This window comes from Schistocerca serialis, chromosome 1, assembly GCF_023864345.2.
Source record: "Schistocerca serialis cubense isolate TAMUIC-IGC-003099 chromosome 1, iqSchSeri2.2, whole genome shotgun sequence".
In the NCBI taxonomy this organism is placed as follows: Eukaryota; Metazoa; Arthropoda; class Insecta; order Orthoptera; family Acrididae; genus Schistocerca; species Schistocerca serialis.
Window position 1 is genome coordinate 388,504,267 of NC_064638.1, and position 21,599 is coordinate 388,525,865.

Here is a 21,599-nt window from a genome sequence, read left to right on the forward strand (position 1 = left end):
TTTAATTGTGGGCAATCTTACTTACTTTATATAGTTGTTATTTATGAATGGAATTCAGTTTCAATGAACCAGGTATTATTTGATTGCTTTGAACTAACTTATATTTCATCTAGTTATCTAACTTGCAAAACTTTCTCATCCCTCTCATATCAAAAATTATGTACATTCTTCCTTTCCTGGCTTTCCTTCCCCCTTTACTATAAGGTAAGTGTTTGTGCAAACAAGAAAGTATCTATTATTCTCATAAACTATATGCCAGTCACTTTCTTGAATTTGTTGAGGTTAAGATAATTTATTATGTTGATTGAAAATTGAAATTACTTTTGTGGTTCAGTTTTTTCTTGCACATACTGATGGAATGAATAACATGACGACAAGCAAATTATTTGTGGGAAATAAGCAAGCAATTAACAATTCCACTCGAAATAAGTTAAATTATTTAAAGGGGGCATTAACCGGACATTAAAAAATCTCTTTTCAATGAAAAGAAATATTAATGACACACAAGCCTTTTTTTTAGAACTGGCAGCTTGCATTCAGAGGAACTTTCATGAGGCGTGTTCAATAAGTAATGCAACACCCTTTCTTTTTTTCTGTAAAGCAGGTTGGTTTTATTCAGGATTCCAATATGCCATTTTATTCATCACTCTTGGTTACAAAACTGTCTGTCAACATAATATGTGTTCAATGCAATGGCATTACGCCATCTTACTGGAAGGACCTGTATGCCCACAAGATACCACTCTACTGGTCAGTGTCAGAGCTATCATCGCTATATCAGTAACCTCCCCATCATCCACTATATGCTTCCTGTGGAGTGCATCCTTCATTGGAAGACAGAATGTGCAAGATCCAGGCTGTAAGGTGGATAAGGAATAACAGTCCAGTGAAGTTTTATGATCTGCTCTTGGGTGTGCAGACTTGTGTTACGCCTTGCATTGTCATGGAGAAAGAGAAGTTCATTTGCGTTTTTGCAGCAATGAACAAGCTGGAGTTATTTCTTCAGTTTCTTGAGGGCAGCACAACACACTTCAGAGTTGATCACTGCACCATGAAGGATGACATGAAACAGAATCATGACTAGGCTACCAACAGAGACATATAGTTGAGCAGCAACATATTTGATTGTGATACATCACTCATGTTGCTGTGTGCAGCCAGTCGGCACACACACACACACACACACACACACACACACACACACACACACACACACACACACACACACACACACACACTCAGTGACAGCTCTCTGCTGGGAATGTGCCTTTGTTACATATGCCATTTTGAAGGCTACATATAGTGCTGCCACATATTGGAATTTCATGAAACTGCACTGAAGAGCCAAAGAAACTAGTATACCTGCCTAATATCATGTAAGGCCCAAGCAAGCATGCAGAAATGCTGTAACATGATGTGACATGGACTTGACTAATGTCAGAAGTAGTGCTGGAGGGAATTGACACCATGTGTCCTGCAGGGCTGTCCATAAATCTGTAAGAGTACGAGGTGGAGATCTCCTCTGAACAGCATGTTGCAAGGCATCCCACATATGCTCAACAGTGTTCATGTCAGTGGATGTGTTTAAACTCAGAAGAGTGTTCCTGGAGCCACTCTGTAGCAATTCTGGACGTTTGTGGTGTCGCATTGTCCTGTTGGAATTGCCCAAGTCCATCAGAATGCACGATGGACATGGATGGATGCAGGTGACCATACTTATATACGTGTCGCCTGTCAGAGTAGTATCTAGATGTATCAGGGGGTCCCATATCACTCCAACTTCACATGTCCCACACCATTCCAGAGCATCCACCAGTTTGAACAGTCCCTTGCTGACATGCCAGGTCCATCGATTCATGTGGTTGTCTCCATACCCTTACATGTCCACCTACTTGGTACAATTTGACACAAGACTCGTCTGACCAGGCAACATATTTCCAGTCATCATCTGTCCAATGTCAGTGTCGACAGGCCCAGACGAAGCATAAAGCTTTGGGTCATAAGTCTTAAAGGATACACAGATGAGCCTTCGACTCTGAAAGCCCACATCGATGATGTTTCATTGAATGGTTCGCACACTGACATTGTTGATGGCCCAGCACTGAAATCTACAGCAATTTATGGAAGAGTTTCACTTCTGTCACATTGAATGGTTCCCTTCAGTTGTTGTTAGTCCCCTTCTTGCAGGATCTTTTTCTGGCCGCAGCAATGTTGGAGACTTGATGTTTCACCAGATTCCTGATATTCACGGTACGCTCGTGAAATGGTCGTACAGAAAATCCCCACTTCATTGCTACCTGGAGATGCTGTGTCCCATCACTCCTGCACCATCTATAACGCCACATTCAAACTCACTCAAATCTTGATAATCTGCCATTGTAGAAGCAGTAAACAATCTAATAAATGTGCAAGACACTTGTTGTCTTGTATAGGTGTTTCCGATCACAGGACCATATTCTGCCTCTTTACATATCTCTGTATTTGAATATGCATGCCTATACTAGATTCTTTGGCACTTCAGTGTATAGTGGCTGAAGCGCCAAAGAATCTTCAGTGTATTGTGGCTAAAGTGGGAATATTCCTGAATGTCCCATAACAATTCCACATGAGTCTAGTTTTTGAAGCAATTGTTATGTTTATGAATTCAGTCAGCTGAGTTGACGAACTCATCTGTGTACAGTTTTCTTCAAAGCAAGGCAGTCTTAGGGACCATAAGATTAGTTCTCTTGTAATAAGCAACCATATTTCAACAGCCAACCCTATTTATTATGTCACGCACATAAAATAGTTTAAATGAGGTGTAAGCTTGGGATTACCTTTACTTTTTTGTGCCTGGAAATTTTTTAAAAGTTTTTCAGTCCAATATCAGGCAACATCCATTTCTTCATTCATGTGAAGCCATAGGTCATCAAGGGTATGACTCATGGGGCAGATAAGACATTGTAGGTATCCCATGTCCTGGTCTTCATCACAGTTGCATTTGTTGTCTGCTTCACCTTTGAGGCTCCATGTAATCGGATTTGTTTTGACTGCTGCTGGAACTTTTGGGGATTCATTTAACTCAGTATAAGAAATCTCTTGTGGCACCAAAGTCTGCCACATACGCATGATGCACTGTGTAAGGAGGTAACACTCATTGAAAGCTTGTTTTAATTTTTCTGTACGTTCATATGTAATTCTTCAGGACTCAAGATATGAGAATCTAGCCCCTTTATACAGCTTCCCAAGTGGTGTGCACGCATCCCTTTGTTAGTCTGTATGTGTTATTTAGGCTTGTATTGACTTTTTTGGCATGTGCAGATTTGGACCATACGTCCTCAAGATGTTTCTTTTGACAACATTTGTTTGATCTTCTCACAATGGTATTTGCATGTCAGAGATATGTCCAGCATGACATCCTTGTTGTTTGTCTGTATGTCACAGGTTTCAGTCATTCCAGGTAGCGTTCAGCTTTTTGTTTGCGTGTTTTGAGTGGAGGTGGAAAGTACTAACTTGTGTCTTAAAGAAGTTTTGTATGAGGGTGTTCTCTTCGTAATATTCTGAATGATGCCCCAGTTTTTCAGCTTTCCTTGTATTTCCTCAAAGCTCTTTCTTTGTGTGGTAATAGCCAGATTATCAGAATACAGTAAACATGTAGTATGATCTGATGTTGGTTTATTATTTGTGTATAAATTAAATAAAAGTTGGGCCAGGGCACTGCCCTGGGCAAAAGTGTTCTTTTATCGACACCATCGACTTCTCCTACCTCCAGTGTTACATAAAGCTGCCTGTTTTGTGATAGAGATTCAATAATATTTGTGAAATGGTCGTCTTTAAATGTAATGTAGAGTTTTTTCATGAGCATTCTATGGTTTATGGCATCATAGACAGAATTTAAGTGTACCAGAGTGACACCTAATGTTTATCTATTTTCAAACCCTTTCTCTCTGTGTACTGCAAGGGACAGAATTTGAGTGGTGCACAGTTTTCCAGGTCTGAATGCAGCTTGTTGGGGAATAAGATTTTGGTCTAATTGTAGACCAAAATCTTATTCCTCAACAGTTTAAAATCATTTATTCGTACAGTATACACAGATGGCATAGGTGTGCTGTTGGACGGTAGTTCTTCGGTTGGCCTGCCTGTTTCCCGGGTTTCAATAGTGCCACTATCTTTGATTTCCTCCACATCTTTGGTGGGATCTTACATTTATTTTATTTTTTTTAGAATATGGTTAAAAAGTTGTAAGATCCATTGCTTGGCACAAGGGCCAAGGTGTTTGACCTGTTCTACATATAGAGCATAGACTCTTGCTGCTTTCCTGTTTCATTGAATTCAATCAATGTTCCAGCTCTTTTACAGTAAATTGTGTTTCAGATATGTTTTTATTGTTGGCTCTGGCTTCCAATAATTTTAATTTCCTGACATTTAGTGTTAAGTTTTCCTTTTAGTAGGAATTGGTGGGCAATTTCGCTGGATGTTACTGTAGGAAGTTGTCTTGATGTCCTAGGTTCACACTTAAGTTTTTTTGATTAAGTCACAGGCCACTTTGATGCTGTGGGTCATATCTACTCTTTCTAGGGTTTTAACTCTTCTCCTTTCTCTTGACTTGGTAACAATTTCCATTAGTGTTTCTCCGCATAGGATTATCTCTTCACCAGGAGATTCCCATTCGTAAAGAGTTTTCTATTTTCTCTGATGTTCTTTGATTCATAAGAGAGGCCTGGGATAAAATTCTCTTTGCAGCCTTGTGGTATGTCTCTCCTAGAAGTCTTTTGAAGGGTTTCTACAAATGTTTGGTAAATTTCCATGATTGGGCAGAAATCTTTTATTTTCTGGATGTAATTTCTCAGCGGACTCGGTCCATGTATCTTTTTGAAAGATGAAACTTTTGTATAAATGGTATTTTTTTTGTCCTCGCAGCTGCATATATTTGTATTCTGATAGGCTGGTGTTGCATTTTAGGAGGTGCATATATGGTTTTTGAGCATTAGCCTTGTACATTTGCACTCACAAAATAATTATCAGAGTTAGATTCACACTTTCAGGTCTTGCTGTTGAACAGCCATGATAGCTTGGGTTCATGAAGAAGGGACGAATTATTTATTTCCTTCTACTGCTACAGTACGTGTCTTTCTCATCTGTATCTGTAGCCTCACAATGTGCTGTGGCAGTTACTCTTCTAAAATGAAATGTGTTTTCTGGTTGTTGAGATTTGGTGGCAAAAAGTCAGGCTAAGCTTCTCGGCGGGGCAATTGTATACTGACATTATAGAAAGACATAGAAAGACAATTATGGAAAGGACAGATTGCCACTCACTATAAAGATGATACATTGAGTTGCAGACAGTGATATCTAAAAGACTGTTCATATTAAGCTTTTGGCTAAGCCTTCATCAGAAAAGAAAAACATAAATGCATTCACACAAGTGAGCACACTTCACACACATGACTGCTATCTGTGGCTTCTTAGGCCAGACTGAAACAAAAGCATTGAATGGGAGCAACAATCTGTAGGGGTTCGGGGGGGGGGGGGGGGGTAGCAGGTTATGGGGTGGGGAAAGAGGAAACAGTGCTGCCTGATGGAGTGTGCAGTGACTAGAGGTGGCAGACAAGGCTAGCTGGTGTGGGATTGGGAGGCGGTGGGGGAGGAAGGGAAGGGAAAAAGGGGAGCAGAAAGGAGAGGAGCAGACAGGGAGAAAAGATTAATGGGAGCACAGGCAGAGAGCAGTGAACTGTGAGGGACAGGGGACTTGAGTTGGGAGGAGTTGGTAGGACAGAGGAGGGGGAAACCTTTGGGAGGAGAATGTGGAGACAGTAGCTACTCTAGGTTGAGGCCGGGATGATTTCGGGAGTGGAGAATGTGTTGTAAGGATAACTCTCAGAATGACATTTTCACTCTGCAGCAGAGTATGCATGATATGAAACCTCCTGGCAGATTAAAATTGTGTGCCGGGCCAAGACCCGAACTCGGAACCTTTGCCTTTCGCAGAAGAGCTTCTGCGAAGTTTGGAAGGTAGGAGACAAGGCACTGGCAGAATTGAAGCTGTGAGGGTGGGTCATGAGTCATGCTTGGGGAGCACTTTCTCGCGAAGGCAAAGGTCCTGAGTTCAAGTCTCCGTCCAGCACAAAGTTTCAAGGATAACTCTTATCTGCACAGTTCAGAAAAGCTGGTGGTGACAGGAGATCCAGATGGCCCAGATTGTGAAGCAGCCTTTGAAATCAAGCATGCTATGTGCAGTTTCATGTTGTGCAACAGGTTGGTTCACGTTGATCTAGGCCGCAGTTTGGTGGTGGCCATCCATCCTGGTAGACAGCTAGTATAAAAAGCTGAGCAATAATTGCAGCAGAGCTGATTCATGATATGGCTGGTTTTACAGGTGGCCCACCTTCTTATGGGGTAGGATAAGTCTGTGATAGAACAGTAATAGGAACTGCTGGGTGGATGGATTGGGCAGGTCCTGCACCTGTGTCTTCCTCAGGGATGTGGTGGCAAATGCCATGAGGTCGGGTTTGATACTGGGATGTAAGTGGCATAGGGAGGAACTAGGATGTTGTTGGGGATGGATGGGCAACAGAACGCAACTTCAGGAGGAAAGGGAAGAATGTTCGGTAGGATATCCCTCATATCAGGGCATGATGATAGCTAATCGAAAACCCTGATGAGGGATTTGGTTCTGTTGTTAGAGTCTGGGATGGTACTAGTGTTTTTTTTTTTGGGAGGGGGGGGGGGGGCGTTTCTCCTGTGCTAGAGGGTGGTGGGAGAATTTGGTGTGGTTGGGGATGTGACATAGGAAATCTTTGTAGACTAGGTCTTTGGGTAGTGCATGGTTGTGAAGGCCTTGGCGAGACAGTCAGCATACTGGGCAAGGGGGCTGCTGTTACTGCAAAAATACCGTCCCCAGGTGGCTAGGCTGTATGGGAGGGTTTTTTTTTTTTTTTTTTTTGTGGAAGGATTGGCAGTTGTCATAATGCAAGTATTGTTGGTAGTTGGTGAGTTGAATGTGGACAGAGGTGTGGGTGGATCCCTCAAAGAGACAGTGGTCAACATCCATGAAGGTTGTGTGCTGGGATGAGAAGAACCAACTGAAGTGGATAGAAGAGAAGATACTACAGTTGTGAAGCAATGAGCATAAGATGTTCCACACATATATTGTCAAGGCTGGCTGATTATATCTTTTGCACTTATTGATTGCCTTGTCAGTTTCTGTCAAGTTTCATTTGTCTCTTATGTGTGGTCCTACTATTTTTGACATTCATTTTGCATATATCTAGGAAATTTCCATTTTTGAACAGCTGATGTGCAGTTTGTTCTGATTTGACATTTGTGTGTGTGTGTGTGTGTGTGTGTGTGTGTGTGGTGGTGGTGGTGGTTTTTGTGGTGTTGCTGGGTAGGTAATTCAGAAGTTACCACACCTTGTGGCTACTTTGACCCATATCAATTTCTTCCATTAGCTTGACCCATTCATTCTTTCTTGTGTCATATATCGAGGAGATAATGATGTTTATCTGTGCAAGAATATCTTCTCCAAAGGGGACCCTTTCAGAAAAGGTATAACAATGGTGCAGGAGTGCAGCTGTCTCAGGGACAAGTCTATGTAATTAATCTGCATCATCTAGGAAAGGACACTCTAGAGCAAGTCCTAATGGTTCTGTGAAGTGGTTACATTGTTCTGGGACTGGACTGATCTTCTGAATAGCCTTATCTAACAGCTCACTGGACTTGTCCCAGTTAGCTTTGCTAAAATTCTTTCTTCTGCTAACCTGTATTTTTTGTGGTCAAAGAGCTGGTAGCATTTGGTACATTATTAGTTGGTGATGCATGTTTGGTACAGGAGGACAGGCTGATTTGAAACACTGTTGGACTGCCTTCTCACTCACGAAAAAGCCAAGGTTGTATCCAAGGTGCCACGTTCCGTTGTTGAGAGATGGAGGTAGTGCACTATTGTGAATATACAACAGCCGAATGGATTCTGCCAATACCAGAGCAGCTTCTCTATTTTTGACCTCTTTTTGCATAGCCACAGATGTGACTGTTAAAGTCACCTATGGTCGAAGGGAAAAAAAACCAAGCTATGGCCATGAAATCATAGGATGGTGTTAATCCTTATCTAAATATTCACCCTTCAATGGGACACATTTTTCCAAATGGTAGATGGTTGGGTAGAGACCTCAGTTGTAGAAGTCAGCAGTTTGACTGTTCAGGAAATGTTCTAGGTAGAAAATCAACTCATTGTCATTCTAAAAGTGCCTGACACTCGGTGATTTCTTCACCCGAGGAAGGAAGTAGTCAGTAGGTGCCATGTATGGAGAATACATGGTGAGATAAAATTTGATAGCTTGAAGAAGCAGCTTGTGTGAATATCCTGTGCAGAATGAGTGGGGACATTGTCTTGGAGAAGAAACATCCCCCCCTCCTGGACAATTTCCAGTGCTGCTTCACCTTAACAGCTTGCCATAACTTCATCAGGAGATTTTGTAGGTATGCTCCCGGGATGGTTTGCCCCCTTACGAACATTATCTGTTAACACCAAATCATAGCAGTCCCAGAAACCAATCAGCATCAACTTGCCTGATAATGGCTGTATCTTCTCCTGTTATGAATTCATATTTACACTACTTGTTCCACTCATTTGTCTCGGAGTAATAGTCATACACTTGACATTCATCCATGGTAATAAATGCATATGGATTGGCCTGACTGAGCTGCAACATTTCCTCTTCTCCCTAGGTTTAACAGGTATTCTGAATGGGTATGAACAGTTGCAGAAGCCAATGGGAAATGACCTTTGTCATTTTGAAAATGAAAACTGATCCACAACTGATTTTCACTTTTTCCTCTGTCACCTGTATTGTAGTGTGCCGGTTTTGAACACTAGAGCCTCCTTCTCTTCTAATTCTCAGTTCTTCACACTGAGATAGCTAGCCACTTTGTTCTTTTCTGTTCATGCATGTTTGTCGAGACAATCATTGACACATTGTCATGTGCATGACTTAGAGCAAATGGTCCCCTTAAGACAACCCAGTTTGATAACACTGTCGGTGCCACATACACACACTTTTGTTGAGCACTTTAAAAACGTATTTGTCGGATACTTCGACATCTATCCAGCTGAATGCTGCCTCACAGTTACTCTTGTGCCTGAAGGCAAGCAGTCCCTCTGATACCCCTTAGGTGGGGTTGCCTGCTGGCTGGCTGCCCTCAGGCACTGGAGTAACCATGAGACACCACTCAGCTGAATGGGTGTCGAAGTCTCTGACAGGTACGTTTTTAAAGTGCACAACAAAAGTGCATGGATGTCACCGTGGGTGTTGCCAAACTGAGGCAGTCATAGGGGACCCTTCGCTGTTTTATTTGTGCACATGCCAATGTTGCACTCCTCTGTGAACATGGCACAGGAAGACATGAAACAGGAGAGGTGAAAAAGCGTTAACACCTTGTGCTACTTTGTATCATGTTCAAATTTCATTGAATGGTTTTGAGCTGTCACTAGTGGTTCCACACTGTATACCAGAGAAAAATTGTGGTCCCACTACACTCCAGAAGGGCCAGATCATGTTCAGTGGGGTTGCAGCCCCACAGTGTCTTTAGATTAGGGTAGAATCAGCAAGGGAGTGTCAAATGCTGTCAAGAATTTTGTCTTGTCGCTCATCTCACTGCAGACTGTCATTTTTGACCGCAAAATACGTGGAAATGAATACCCCAAGCAAATGGGCAGTTTCATTGATGCCCTGTATACCAGCTCCTAAGGGCCTTTGATGTCAATTCTGAGCGGTGGTGCATCTGAAATATTTTCCTCGACCACCTGTAACAAAACCGCGTGATTTCAACACTCGGTGTCATGGTTCTGACCTCCATCATAGAGGCTTCAGAAGAAGGTGTGAAATGTGGGTAAGAGGGTGTGTGACAACCTTCCCATCATGTGACATGTCTGCAATGGCATTGGTCCGAATTGTGGTGAAATTTTGTGCCCATGTGACATTATTAACGCACCTTACAACTCACTTGAATTTTTGAGGTGTTATCTTTGTTTTGCATGAGTCAACACACAGCGTCGCCCTTTCGCACCATTACGTGGTAGGTGTAGGCCCCTTTGAGCCAAATTTCAAACTTATGCATCACAGTGGAAGACAATTTCTGGGTTTTGAAAAGTTTTTTGCACAGTATGTAAATGTGCCTACTGAAGTTAAAAGTGATACTGAAAGTACACATTAACTAGCTTAATGGTGCACAATTTTATGCTCATTCAGTTTGTGAGTTAACTATATAATTATCATTATTATTCAGCAGGTTTCATTAGTTTTATTCTCTGTTTATTACTCTGTTGCATCCACTGACTAGGCTTATTGCATATTGCAGATGGCAAGAGATTACAATCCGAATTGGATGACAGCTGTTGAGATAATAGATGATGACACATTCCTTGGTGCTGAAAATTCATTCAATCTATTTGTTTGTCAGAAAGACAGGTTAGCAAATATAATGTAAAATGTACTGTATCCTTTGTGGTTTTACTTTTACCAGTAATCAATGATACAATGTAAAACAATAGTTTTTCAGTTCATATTGTAATATCAGCTATTTTTTTAGTGCCGCCACAACAGATGAAGAACGCCAACAAATGCAAGAGGTTGGTCAGTTTCATCTAGGAGACATGGTGAATGTATTTAGGCATGGATCTCTTGTTATGCAGCATGTAGGGGAAACAACCACACCAACCCAAGGCTGTGTTTTGTTTGGAACTGTAAGTGGGGCAATTGGTATGTATTTTCAGTCAATTAATTCATTCTTTTAAGCCAAAATAGTTACTAGTTGATTGTACAAGTGATTTAGAAAATCTAATGTAAATGAAAAAGAGAAATATGCCCACTCCCGCTCTCCTCCTCTCTCTCTCTCTCTCTCTCTCTCTCTCTCTCTCTCTCTCTTCATGCCTGCATGCATGTGCGCACACCCACCCACCCACACACACACACACACACACACACACACTCTCTCTGACATAAATTTTGTTAGTCTTTTGTAAGTGGCCAATAGCAGGTGACCCATATATCCAAGCACAATTGTAAGTTGTAGAATATCTACAGATTGTAAATGTTCCATTCCTTTCAAGTACAAGGTGATGGGATCTGGGTTTGGAACTATTACCAAGTACAAAGACACTGTACTTTAATTTGGGAAGATTGGGGTTCAAACCACTGTCAGTCCATTTGAGGTTTGTGTATTTTCATTAAATCGATGGAAGCAAATTTCAAGGTAGGTCGTGTGAAGGTGGCACAGCGGTTTCCATTTGCAATCTGAATTCATGTCATCAGTGAGATATTAAACCCTAATCTGTACTCCTTTCTTCCATCGTTTCCTGGTGACTGATTATGGCTATACTGTTTATTAATGCTGACGGTCAGGGAGTATGGAGGTCAGATACCAACTTGAATTTGTATTGCACTCCTAAGTTACTATAAGACAATGTGGTACTATAAAATTTTATGACTGGCTGGCAGGATATCAGCCATGTTGCGAGCAGTAAAATTGACATAGATTCTTTCTCAGTGTCATCTGCAAGCAGAGATCTCAGTGAGGCCAAAAGGAATGTTCCTTGTAGCAAAATACTATTATCTCTCAGCCTGACTACAATCCAATTCTAGCCCTATAAGATTAGTATTAGTAAAATGTTTGTCCCTGATGTGGCAATAAATGTAAAACTTTCTCTCTCTCTCTCTCTCTCTCTCTCTCTCTCTCTCTCTCTCTCTTTACTTGAGTATGGGAGTTTTACATACAGAATGTGTTTGTTACAAAATAAAGCTGACCCTGTGCCTAATACGAATACATACCTTTTATACTTTTCGAATCTTAGTCTTTCTCAATTATAAGATTAAAAATATCACTTTGAAGCAGTACTTGCACAACTCAATATTACTTTGATTTATTATCCCTTCGGCAAGTAACATGCTCCCTAACAATGTGTATATGCATCCGGTCTTGTATTAACAGTCAAGTTCTTTTCACATTCGTACCAAAGTAACCATTTGTATGTTGTGTTTCCACATTAATTTAACAGGTAATTACCAATCACAGTAGCCTTTTTCAATTATGTACTAATAGAAGTATGTTCCACCATAGAAACTATTGATTAAGAACACAAAGCTATCTCATCTACAGCTTTTCTAAATATTTCCACTTGCCTATCCACAAATAAATGAAATCGCTGAAAGACTATTACCCGGGGAACTGACATAAAACATTAAACTTGAACACATTCAACTTTTAACGTTGCTTTCTAGGAAATTTTTCTGACTATGTATGCATGATGCAGCTATGCACAATGTGCAATGTGCAATGACGACGCTGAGCACACTAATACAGAACATGATCAGTAATGCTTGGGCATTGTTGATGTTCAAAGCAATACAGTGCCCCCATCAAAGGAAAGGTGCACTCAGTTTTGAACATTCCAGAAGCCACTGTTGCTGTTCACCATAAAGATGACTTTTTCAGTTGCATACAGGAATGATGAAAAAACTTTACACTCCGATCTTTTGGCCAAAACCTTCTTCAGAAAAGAAATGAAAACACATGCACACACACTCACATAAGCACACACACCTCATGTGCACATGACCACTATCTCCAGCTGCTCTGGCCAGAGCTTAAGTACAGCCAGTATTAAAGAGTTGACATAAAAAGAACTGTTGGCTAATATTGCCAGTCCGAAAGTGCTGCAGTATATATATAAGTCAGATTTGCCACAATAGCTCACATCAGAAAGGAAAATTAAAGTAAACTGCATGGTTTACTGGAATTGTCAAGAAAGAGCACTAAGAATTTGGGAGGAAACCCATCATTGTAGACCGTTTTCCAAAACTGATAATTTGACAAACAATGAAGGACTTTTACACAAATCAAAAAATAGTGCCAATATTATGCAAATTACTTATTGCTGTAAAACAAAAACAAAAATGAATTTTCCTTGGCAGAAAGATGTTATTCACAAGACACTGCATGACAGAATTTATCTAGAAGAGATCTGTAAGTGAGAGACAGATTCTGGCAGAGAAAACTGATGCAGTTAACAGGCAATTCAAATACTTAATACAAGTAAGGAAATAAAGAGAGCAAGGTGAAAAGTTCTTTCATATCAGTGAAACTTGGACAGGCATCAAAAAGAAAATGTTGTCAGGATTCAGGTGTTGACAGCATGATGGCTAATTAGTGGATGCAACAGTATTATTGTGGTGAATATTGTATCTAATATTTGGTTTATTTATTAGTCTACATCAATATTATCATCTTCAAACTATTCCTCATTATGTATTGTACAATTAACCCAGCACTTTTTCCAATTCCCGAAATGCTCATGGAACTCTGTCTTTGATACAACTTTTAGCTCTCTCAGCAATGTGTTTCTAATGTTATCTATGCTTTTAAAGGACTACCCTTTAAGGTTTTTTTGTATTTTTGGACACACAAAGGCACATGGAGTGAATATGGAGGTTAGGGAATTGTTCAGTGTTGTTTTCAGCCAAAAATTTATGAAGATGCAATGAAGTGCGAGCAAAGCATTATTGTGGTGCAAAAACCATGAATTTCTCCGCCACAAATCCGGACCCCTCTTTTTTTTTTTTTTTTTCAGTTTGCTTCACACAAACAACGTTGACCTCAAAAGTAGTATCCTATTTTGTTTGTTTCACCTTGTGGCAAGAACGTGTGGTGCACTACAGTTAAAATAGAACAACACTGTTAGCATAACCTTCACATTTGACAACACGTGTAGCGCTGTTTTTGGTCTTGGCTATCCAAAATGCTTCCACAGTGATGATTTAGCCTTAATTTCAACATCATACTCATATACTCATTTTTTGTCACCTATTATGACCCATTTAATTAGTTTTGTATCATGGTTGACTTCATCTATTAGCTCCTGAGCAACTTTCATTAAAATTAAACAATGTAGGAACAAACTTGCCCAGAATAATTTTATGACATGGTCCAGTTGGTATGCCAATATTATCAGCAACTTCTCTGATTGTGATTCCATAATCTTTAATAGTCATTTCTTTCATTTTTTCCATGATTCCATTGATAGATGTGTTGGAGCATTCAGGGCCATCATCACCTTCAACATCTTCAGTCTTCTTTGAAATGATTATATCACTTGTAAATCCTTGTTTTACTTATCACAGACTCATCAAAAGCAATATTTAACTTGGATGCACACTATTCCATTCTTATAGCAAAATTTTATACAGGTTTTTATCTATTTTTACACAAAACAAATAATCACCAATACTGCCAAAACGCATGTAAGCTTTTTGACAGATGATAACAGATGAAGTATCTAAAAGTCTTGCAAATCAATTTAAAACACACACAAAGTTAAAAATACCCTCTTACTTTTTAAACACTCCTTGCATAGCATGAATCGTTAGTTAGTTAGTTAGTTTCATGGCTGATTTTCTATGACAGATCATAATGATGTGGAATAAGTCATTTTACAGTCACTCCACATATTAATTTGTAATATGTCTACAATCTGAATATTTAAAGATTTTTTTTTTCTTTTAACCATACAGATGTGCATTAGTAATTCGTACCCAGCACATTTTATGCATTACAGTGATAGTATTCTTCTACAGAACAGGAGTTGTCAAGGAGAAAATTTTCAGTTTGTTTTCAAATTTTGCTTTGCAGTCTCTCAGATATTTTATGTCACTGGGTCAGTTATCAAAAAGTTTTTTTGCAGAGTTGTGCACCCCTTTTGTGATAAAGACAACCTTAATGTGGAGTAGTGAATGTCATTTTTTCTTGTGGAACTGTAATTAAGTACATCTTTGTTCCTTTTGAACTGCAGTGGATTATTTACAAAAAAACTTCATGAGAAAATAAATATATTGTGAAACAGTATTCGAAAAGTTCAAATCCTTAAACAGACATTTACAAGATTATTGTGGATGAACACCACACATTATTCTTACAGCACATTTTTGGGCAATGAAGACTTTCTTTCTTATCGATGAGTTACCCCAGAACATTAACCATATGACATTATTGAATGAAAATATGCAAAATATAGCATCTTACTGATTTCTCACTCCCCAAGATTTGCAAAGAGTCAAAGTGCTAAACTAACAATATTATTAAAAGGATAGTTGCTACTCACCATATAGCAGAAATGCTGAGTCGCAAATAGTCACAACAAAAATAATATCAGAAAGTGAGCTTTCGGCCAACAAGGCCTTCATCAAAAGTAGACACCACAAACACACACACACACACACACACACACACACACACACACACAAACCATGGTCTCTGGCTGCTGATGCCTGACTGCGAGCAGCAGCGCATGATGGGAGAGGCAGCCGGGTGGTGAGAGTGAGGAGAAGGTTGGGCAGGAAGGTGGAGGAATAGCAGGGCAGGGTTGGGGAACAGTAAAGTGCTGCTTTTGGCAGTATGAAGAGACAAGGTGGAGAGAGGGTAGGGCAGTGAAGTGCAGTTGGGAGATTAAAGGGGGGCGGAGTTGTGGAAAAAGAGAGAAGTAAAGAGACTGTGGGTAGTTTGCTGGAATAGAGGGCTGTATGGGACAGGTCTTGCATCTAGGGTTAGATGGTTACGTCAGTATCTCTGTCCATATTAAAACTGCCAACCTCTAGCAATACTTCTACTTTGACAGCTGCCACCCATTCCATACCAAGAAGTCACTTTCATATAATCTAGGTACTTCTGCCCACCACATCTGTATTGACAAGAAGTCCCTCTTGAAATATACTACAGGTCCCACTGCGGCCTTCACAGAACGAAATTATCCTCCCAACCTTGTGGAAAAACAAATCTCCCGTGCCTTATCTTTCCAGTCTCCCACCACCTCCCAAAGTCCCACCATCCAGCCACAGAGGAGCATTCCCCTCATGACTCAGCACCACCCAGGACTGGAGCAATTGAATTACATTCCCCACCAGAGTTTCAACTACCTCTCATCATGCTCTGAAATGAGGAATGGACTACCAACTATCCTTCCCACCCCTCCCACAGTGATATTCCACAACCACTGAAACTACATGATATCCTCATCTATCCCTGCACAGCCCCTGCTCCAATCCACTTGTCTCGTTGCTCATATCCCTGTAATAGACCTAGATGCAAGACCTGGCCCATAATCATCCCACCACTACCTATTCCAGTTCGGTCACAAGCATCACCTATCCCACCAAGGGCAGGGCTACCTGTGAAACCAGTCATGTTGTCTACAAACTACGCTGCAACCACGTGCTGCATTCTATGTGGGCATGACTGGGCATGAAAACCAACACACTATCTGTCCACATGAATGGCCACTAACAGACTGTGGCCAGGAAATAGCTGGACCATCCCCTAGCTAAGCATGCTGCCCAACAAGATGTTCTTCATGTCAGTGACTGCTTCACAGCCTGTGCCATCTATATCCGTCCCACGACACCATCTTTTCACAATTGCTCAGGTGGGAACTCTCCCTGCAATACATCCTATGTTCCCATAATCTTCCTGGCCTCAATCTTTGTTAGTCATTATCCATACCCATCTAGCCCCTTCTGTGCTCCCATTCCAGCACTACACTGCCCTCTATTCCACCAACACACCCTCATTCTTTTTACTTATCTCCTTTTCCGCTACCTCCACCCCCTACTAGCTCTCCGTCTAACCTCCCAACTGCACCTAGCTGCCCTACTTTCTCTGCACCTTGTCCCTGTATGCTTCCACGAACAGCACTGTACCGTCCCCCACCCCTTCCCTGTTATTCTTTCACCTTCCTGACACAGTTTTCTCCTCAACCCCCACCACCCAATTTCCTATCCCATCATGCACTACTGCTCGCAGTCTGGCCTTAGTAGCCAGAGATTGTGGTCATGTATGTGTGACATTGGTTTGCTTGAGTGGGTGTATATGTGTGTTGTCTTTTTTCAACGAAGGCCTTGTTGGGCGCAAACTCACTTTATATCGGGTTTTTTGTTGTGTCTATCTGCGACTCAGCATTTCTACTATATGATGAGTAGCAGCTATCCTTTTCACAATATTGTTACAGTCCATCCTGGATTTTTCATTGTTTGATTTTGCCTGATGGTTTTTCTCCCATCCTGTAACCCAATGCTATTTTCTTTTGTTACTATTTTCTAAAGTATTACTATAGTCAGTGTCTGTCCTTCTCTTTCTTATTTTCTGTGTTTTTCTTGTCGCCTTACAAATCATGATCATTGGAGTGGCATCTCATGTGCCACATTACTCCTACCGATATCATTAATCTTATATCTTCAAATCGATCACTCTTCTTGGATCACTGTCACTTATATTTGCATGTTATTTCCCATACCTTTCCTGTGGCATATGAACTTTTATCTCATCCTACCAATCCCTCCCCACCGCGCACGCCTTCTCCTCCCTATTCCAGTTCGCACCCACTGACTTCACCTAATCTAGTCACATCTGCATCCCCCTTCTTCACACTTAGCCACCCACAGACCTGCAACCCACACTACAATCTTTTTATTTATTTTTTATTTACTTTTTCTTTGATCTCAATGTGTCTTCAGGCCAATTTCAATTGGTTTTCACCTTTCACTATTGGCCAACTCCATCAGATTTCGTCTTGCTTCCCCTTACTTCATCCTTATTGTTTTTTTTTACCCATGTGTATGGGTGTATTTTTGCGAATCTTTTTCTGACTTAATTCTACATTATTTTCCAATTTTTATGCATGGATCCTTGCTGCTTCCATCTGCATCAGTATGGAAAAGTTTCCTTGTTCCTAACCAGAACCCAGTCCCTCATACTGTTCCTGCATTGCTGCTTTTCTCATGGAGTCCCCCCTAATTGCCTTACCATCAAACTTCCCATCTCTGGCTGCCACCCTTCCTTCCACCGTGACCTCCATGTTTTCAGATTCCGCCAATCCTTAACCCTCACCAACATAGTCCCAAATAACCATATCAGTCAGGCCCAAACCTCCTTCGCAATACCTTCTCTCCATCCACAAAATTCTCCTGTTACGCAATACCAGATTTCTGGATCCCATATTACACATTGAAACTCTTTCCCTCCAGGAACTAGATCAACATGCACATTGCCACCTCAAATAACTCTGCTCTCGGTTCACTTCCTACTCGCACCTTGGACTACTACTATCCACCGCCTCTACATCGGACTCCGTACAAGCCCCACATCCCTCATAGCTGACAAACCATGTCTCACAGATCTACTACATTTACCCCACTCTCAAAAAATTCCCTCCCACCACTATATAGAATCCAGGACCTAAACAGACCCAAAACAATCATGAATCTTTCCTCCAAGAACCTTAGTCATGCAGAAGTACTAGTCCTTTCCAAAGGCCTCACCTTTTGCCCCACTCTCAAATTCAGTCATGTGTGACTTGTTAAAGACTCAACCAAAGACCAATGTTGAAACCTGCCTGACTCAGTTCACTCCTCCATCCAACCATGATTCAACCCCATTGCCCCCCAAATCACTCCCTATTAACTTTCCAGAATTTCTTAACCTCAAACCTTGCCTCACCATCATTCCCCAAATCCCTCCACATGCAACATCCACCTCCTAAAAACTTATCCCAATCCCGTATAATCCTACCTGTGGACAAAGGAAATGAAATTCAAATAATTTGAAAACCCACTTAAATGCTTCAATCAAGTCGTGTGATGCCTGTGACATCACTGGCTAGCTCACAACTCCTCTCATAATGCAAATTCACTATGATGGCTTGTTTTGCAATTTACATTTTGGAAAATGGTTACAAAGGTGTGTAGTGCCATACTGTTCAATTACATCTATAAAAACTCCTGAAAAGTTGTTTTGGATTGTTGCAGAGAATGAGAAGATGCGTAAAAAGTTGACTAACTTAATTAAAAATGTGTTGTACTGTGAAGATAACATTAATTTACTTCCAAGATATGCTCTCCACTGCCACAACGACGGATAGCATCATTGGACAAAATTAAACTCCTAGTGAAAACTGTCATTTTACCCAACTTCACATCAATTATTCTGTATCTCGGTTGTTAGAGCGAATGACTGTCGAAGTTTGCAAGATAATGGCCACATATCACTGGTACGAATTTACTCAAAAAAGAACATTTTAACTTATTTTGTAAAATGATTCAAAAATCCTTTCATATTGTGACATTTGCCTGCTTTCTTTCCTCATTGATTGTTCTTGGTGTCTGCGTACTGCGTTGCTATACTGGCTGAAAAATGGGGGTGGAAGTTCAACACTGAATACTTTAAATGCTGTAGCCGACAGGTGTACATTTGCGTTTCACAGTTCTTTACTTTCACTGTTCACAAGCCCCCAATATACACATTTAATATGGCCAGCTAAGTATTGTTTAACTTTCAATAAGCCTCATTAATAGGTTGCAGGCAAACATCCACGTACTGCTACAATAGTTTACTGTTGAACATCTACGAGCAGTAAAAAACTAACCACACATTTCAGTCTTTCAAATAAATTGAACAGACACTGTCATTGCTTTAACACACAGCCTATTGGTGGAACACTTACTTCACTGTTAAGTTGATGTACTGGTTCTGCATCTGAAGCTTGACTGTGGACTGATTGTCTCGTGACCAGAAATGGGCCTTTATATATCCTCACAATAATAGGCACTGAAACTACACATTGTTTGATGTTTACTCTACAGAAATTACAATTAAAACTTAGCTCATCAAATTAACTGAATACAACAAAAAATTCCATCTTCTTAACAGTTTCTTCTACTACAAGAGGTAGGCCGAATTATTTCATTAAATGTTGAAAGTAACAGATATCATTATGCAACAATACTTTTGACAAAACTGTTAATTACCTTGGAATTAATTAAGGGCTGGCTTTGCTAGCATGTTTTTGCATAGAACCAAATAGATCCTTTAACAGTAGTGTTAGTTGTTCCTCCAAATGTTCATAATTAGTACAGAATTTATATTTGTTTATAAGTCAACAATAGAATTTAAGTTATGAAACAATTACTGATATCACCCTATAACAAAAGATACCAACTAGGTATAGTCAAAATAAATTACAAAATCAAGTACGTAAATAAAACTAAGCACAGAATTAGATCTGGTGTTATATTCTTTAATTATACAATTGCACAATATATCCACAAGTTATACTTTTAATAAAAATTTGGCATCTTCATCATCAGTGATGTCCTGTTTGGGTAAGCGAGGATTGTCTTTTAAGGCACATATCACTTTGCACAATTTCTGTCTTGTTAAAAGGTAAATCCTCATGGATTGCAAAAAGTTAAATTGCACTGTGCATTGCAGTTTACTTTTCAGACAGAAAATTTCACTTGCTCAGTGTTTAGTATTTTTCACAAGCACTTTGAGACTTTTAATGAGCTTTTACACATTTTCTCACCAAGTTGTCCACACCTTCAACAGGTCCAAGTGGCAGTTAGTAAGCAAATGCACTGTTATCAGTTCCCTTGGAGATGGTTCTCCTCTGCAAAAGTACATGAATAACTTAGACAAAATACCCTACTTTAGTATACTTACTTTTACTTCTAACTTAAATCTAAAAAAAAGTTTCACACTAAAAATGATAGTCATTACTTCACAAATATATACATTACATTGTCCTTGTTGTTGTTGTTGTTGTTGTCGTGGTCTTCAGTCCTGAGACTGGTTTGATGCAGCTCTCCATGCATGTCCTCATAACATCACAATAATTAGCCCTAAAATTGACTGTAGCACGAAAGGTATGGACTAGTAAAAATTTAAAATAGAGTGCACAGTACACTGCAAAACATTACTGTGAGTCATAACTCTGTCTGAAACTGGTTAAACTTGAAAGATTTGGGTCTCTTTCCCATTTGCAAAATAGCAAAAACTCCATGTGTGCTGTAGCATAGATTTATTTACTAATCATTACGTAATGAAAAAAGAATAGTCACCATCACATAACTTAATTACTATTTAAATCAAAATTAAGGGGATGGAAGTTGTACCAAATCATTGCCCCACTTCTCTACTCAACTCTGAGCACTACTCTTATTCAACCAGAAAATTAAATCCTCACAAAATCACAAAATGTTACCAAATAGTTTACCTGTCAGAAATACTCACATCAGTCTAGCACCACAGTTATCAGTTAATCAGCAAAATTACTGCTCTTCATTTCGGTATTACTACTTTAAGCTCATAATTCCTAAGAACACAAACTGAAATTTTCAGATAACCTATAGATCCAGTGATGCAGCATTATATGACTTGTACCTCACTAAAATGTTGCTCTTTCCATTGCGCTCTCATTCCATACGCTCCTCATCTATCCCTACGCAACCCCTACTCCCAATCCCTTGTCTCACGGCTCATATCCCTGTATAGACCTAGATGCAAGACATCTCCCAAAAACCTCCCTCCGATACCTACTCCAGCCTGGTTACAAGCATCACCTGTCCCATCAAAGGCAGGGCTACTTGTGAAACCAGTCACGTGATCTACAAACTAAGCCGCAACCACTGTGTTGCATTCTGTGTAGGCATGACAACCAACAAGCTGCCTGTGCACATGAACGGCCACTAACAAACTGTGACCAAGAAACAGCTGGGCCACCCCCTCGCTGAGCACACTGCCCC

At 40.3% G+C, this 21,599-nt stretch overlaps 1 protein-coding gene across 1 annotated transcript in view; it reads left to right on the forward strand.

Annotated features, from left to right (window-relative positions):
- The window catches only part of LOC126471123 (DNA damage-binding protein 1), a 187,218-nt gene that overhangs the window by 157,606 nt on the left and 8,013 nt on the right, over positions 1-21,599 (forward strand). Inside the window, exons 18-19 of the mRNA XM_050099208.1 lie at positions 10,336-10,445; positions 10,567-10,736. Coding sequence (XP_049955165.1) covers positions 10,336-10,445; positions 10,567-10,736 — 280 coding nt within the window. The remainder of the gene's footprint in view (positions 1-10,335; positions 10,446-10,566; positions 10,737-21,599) is intronic.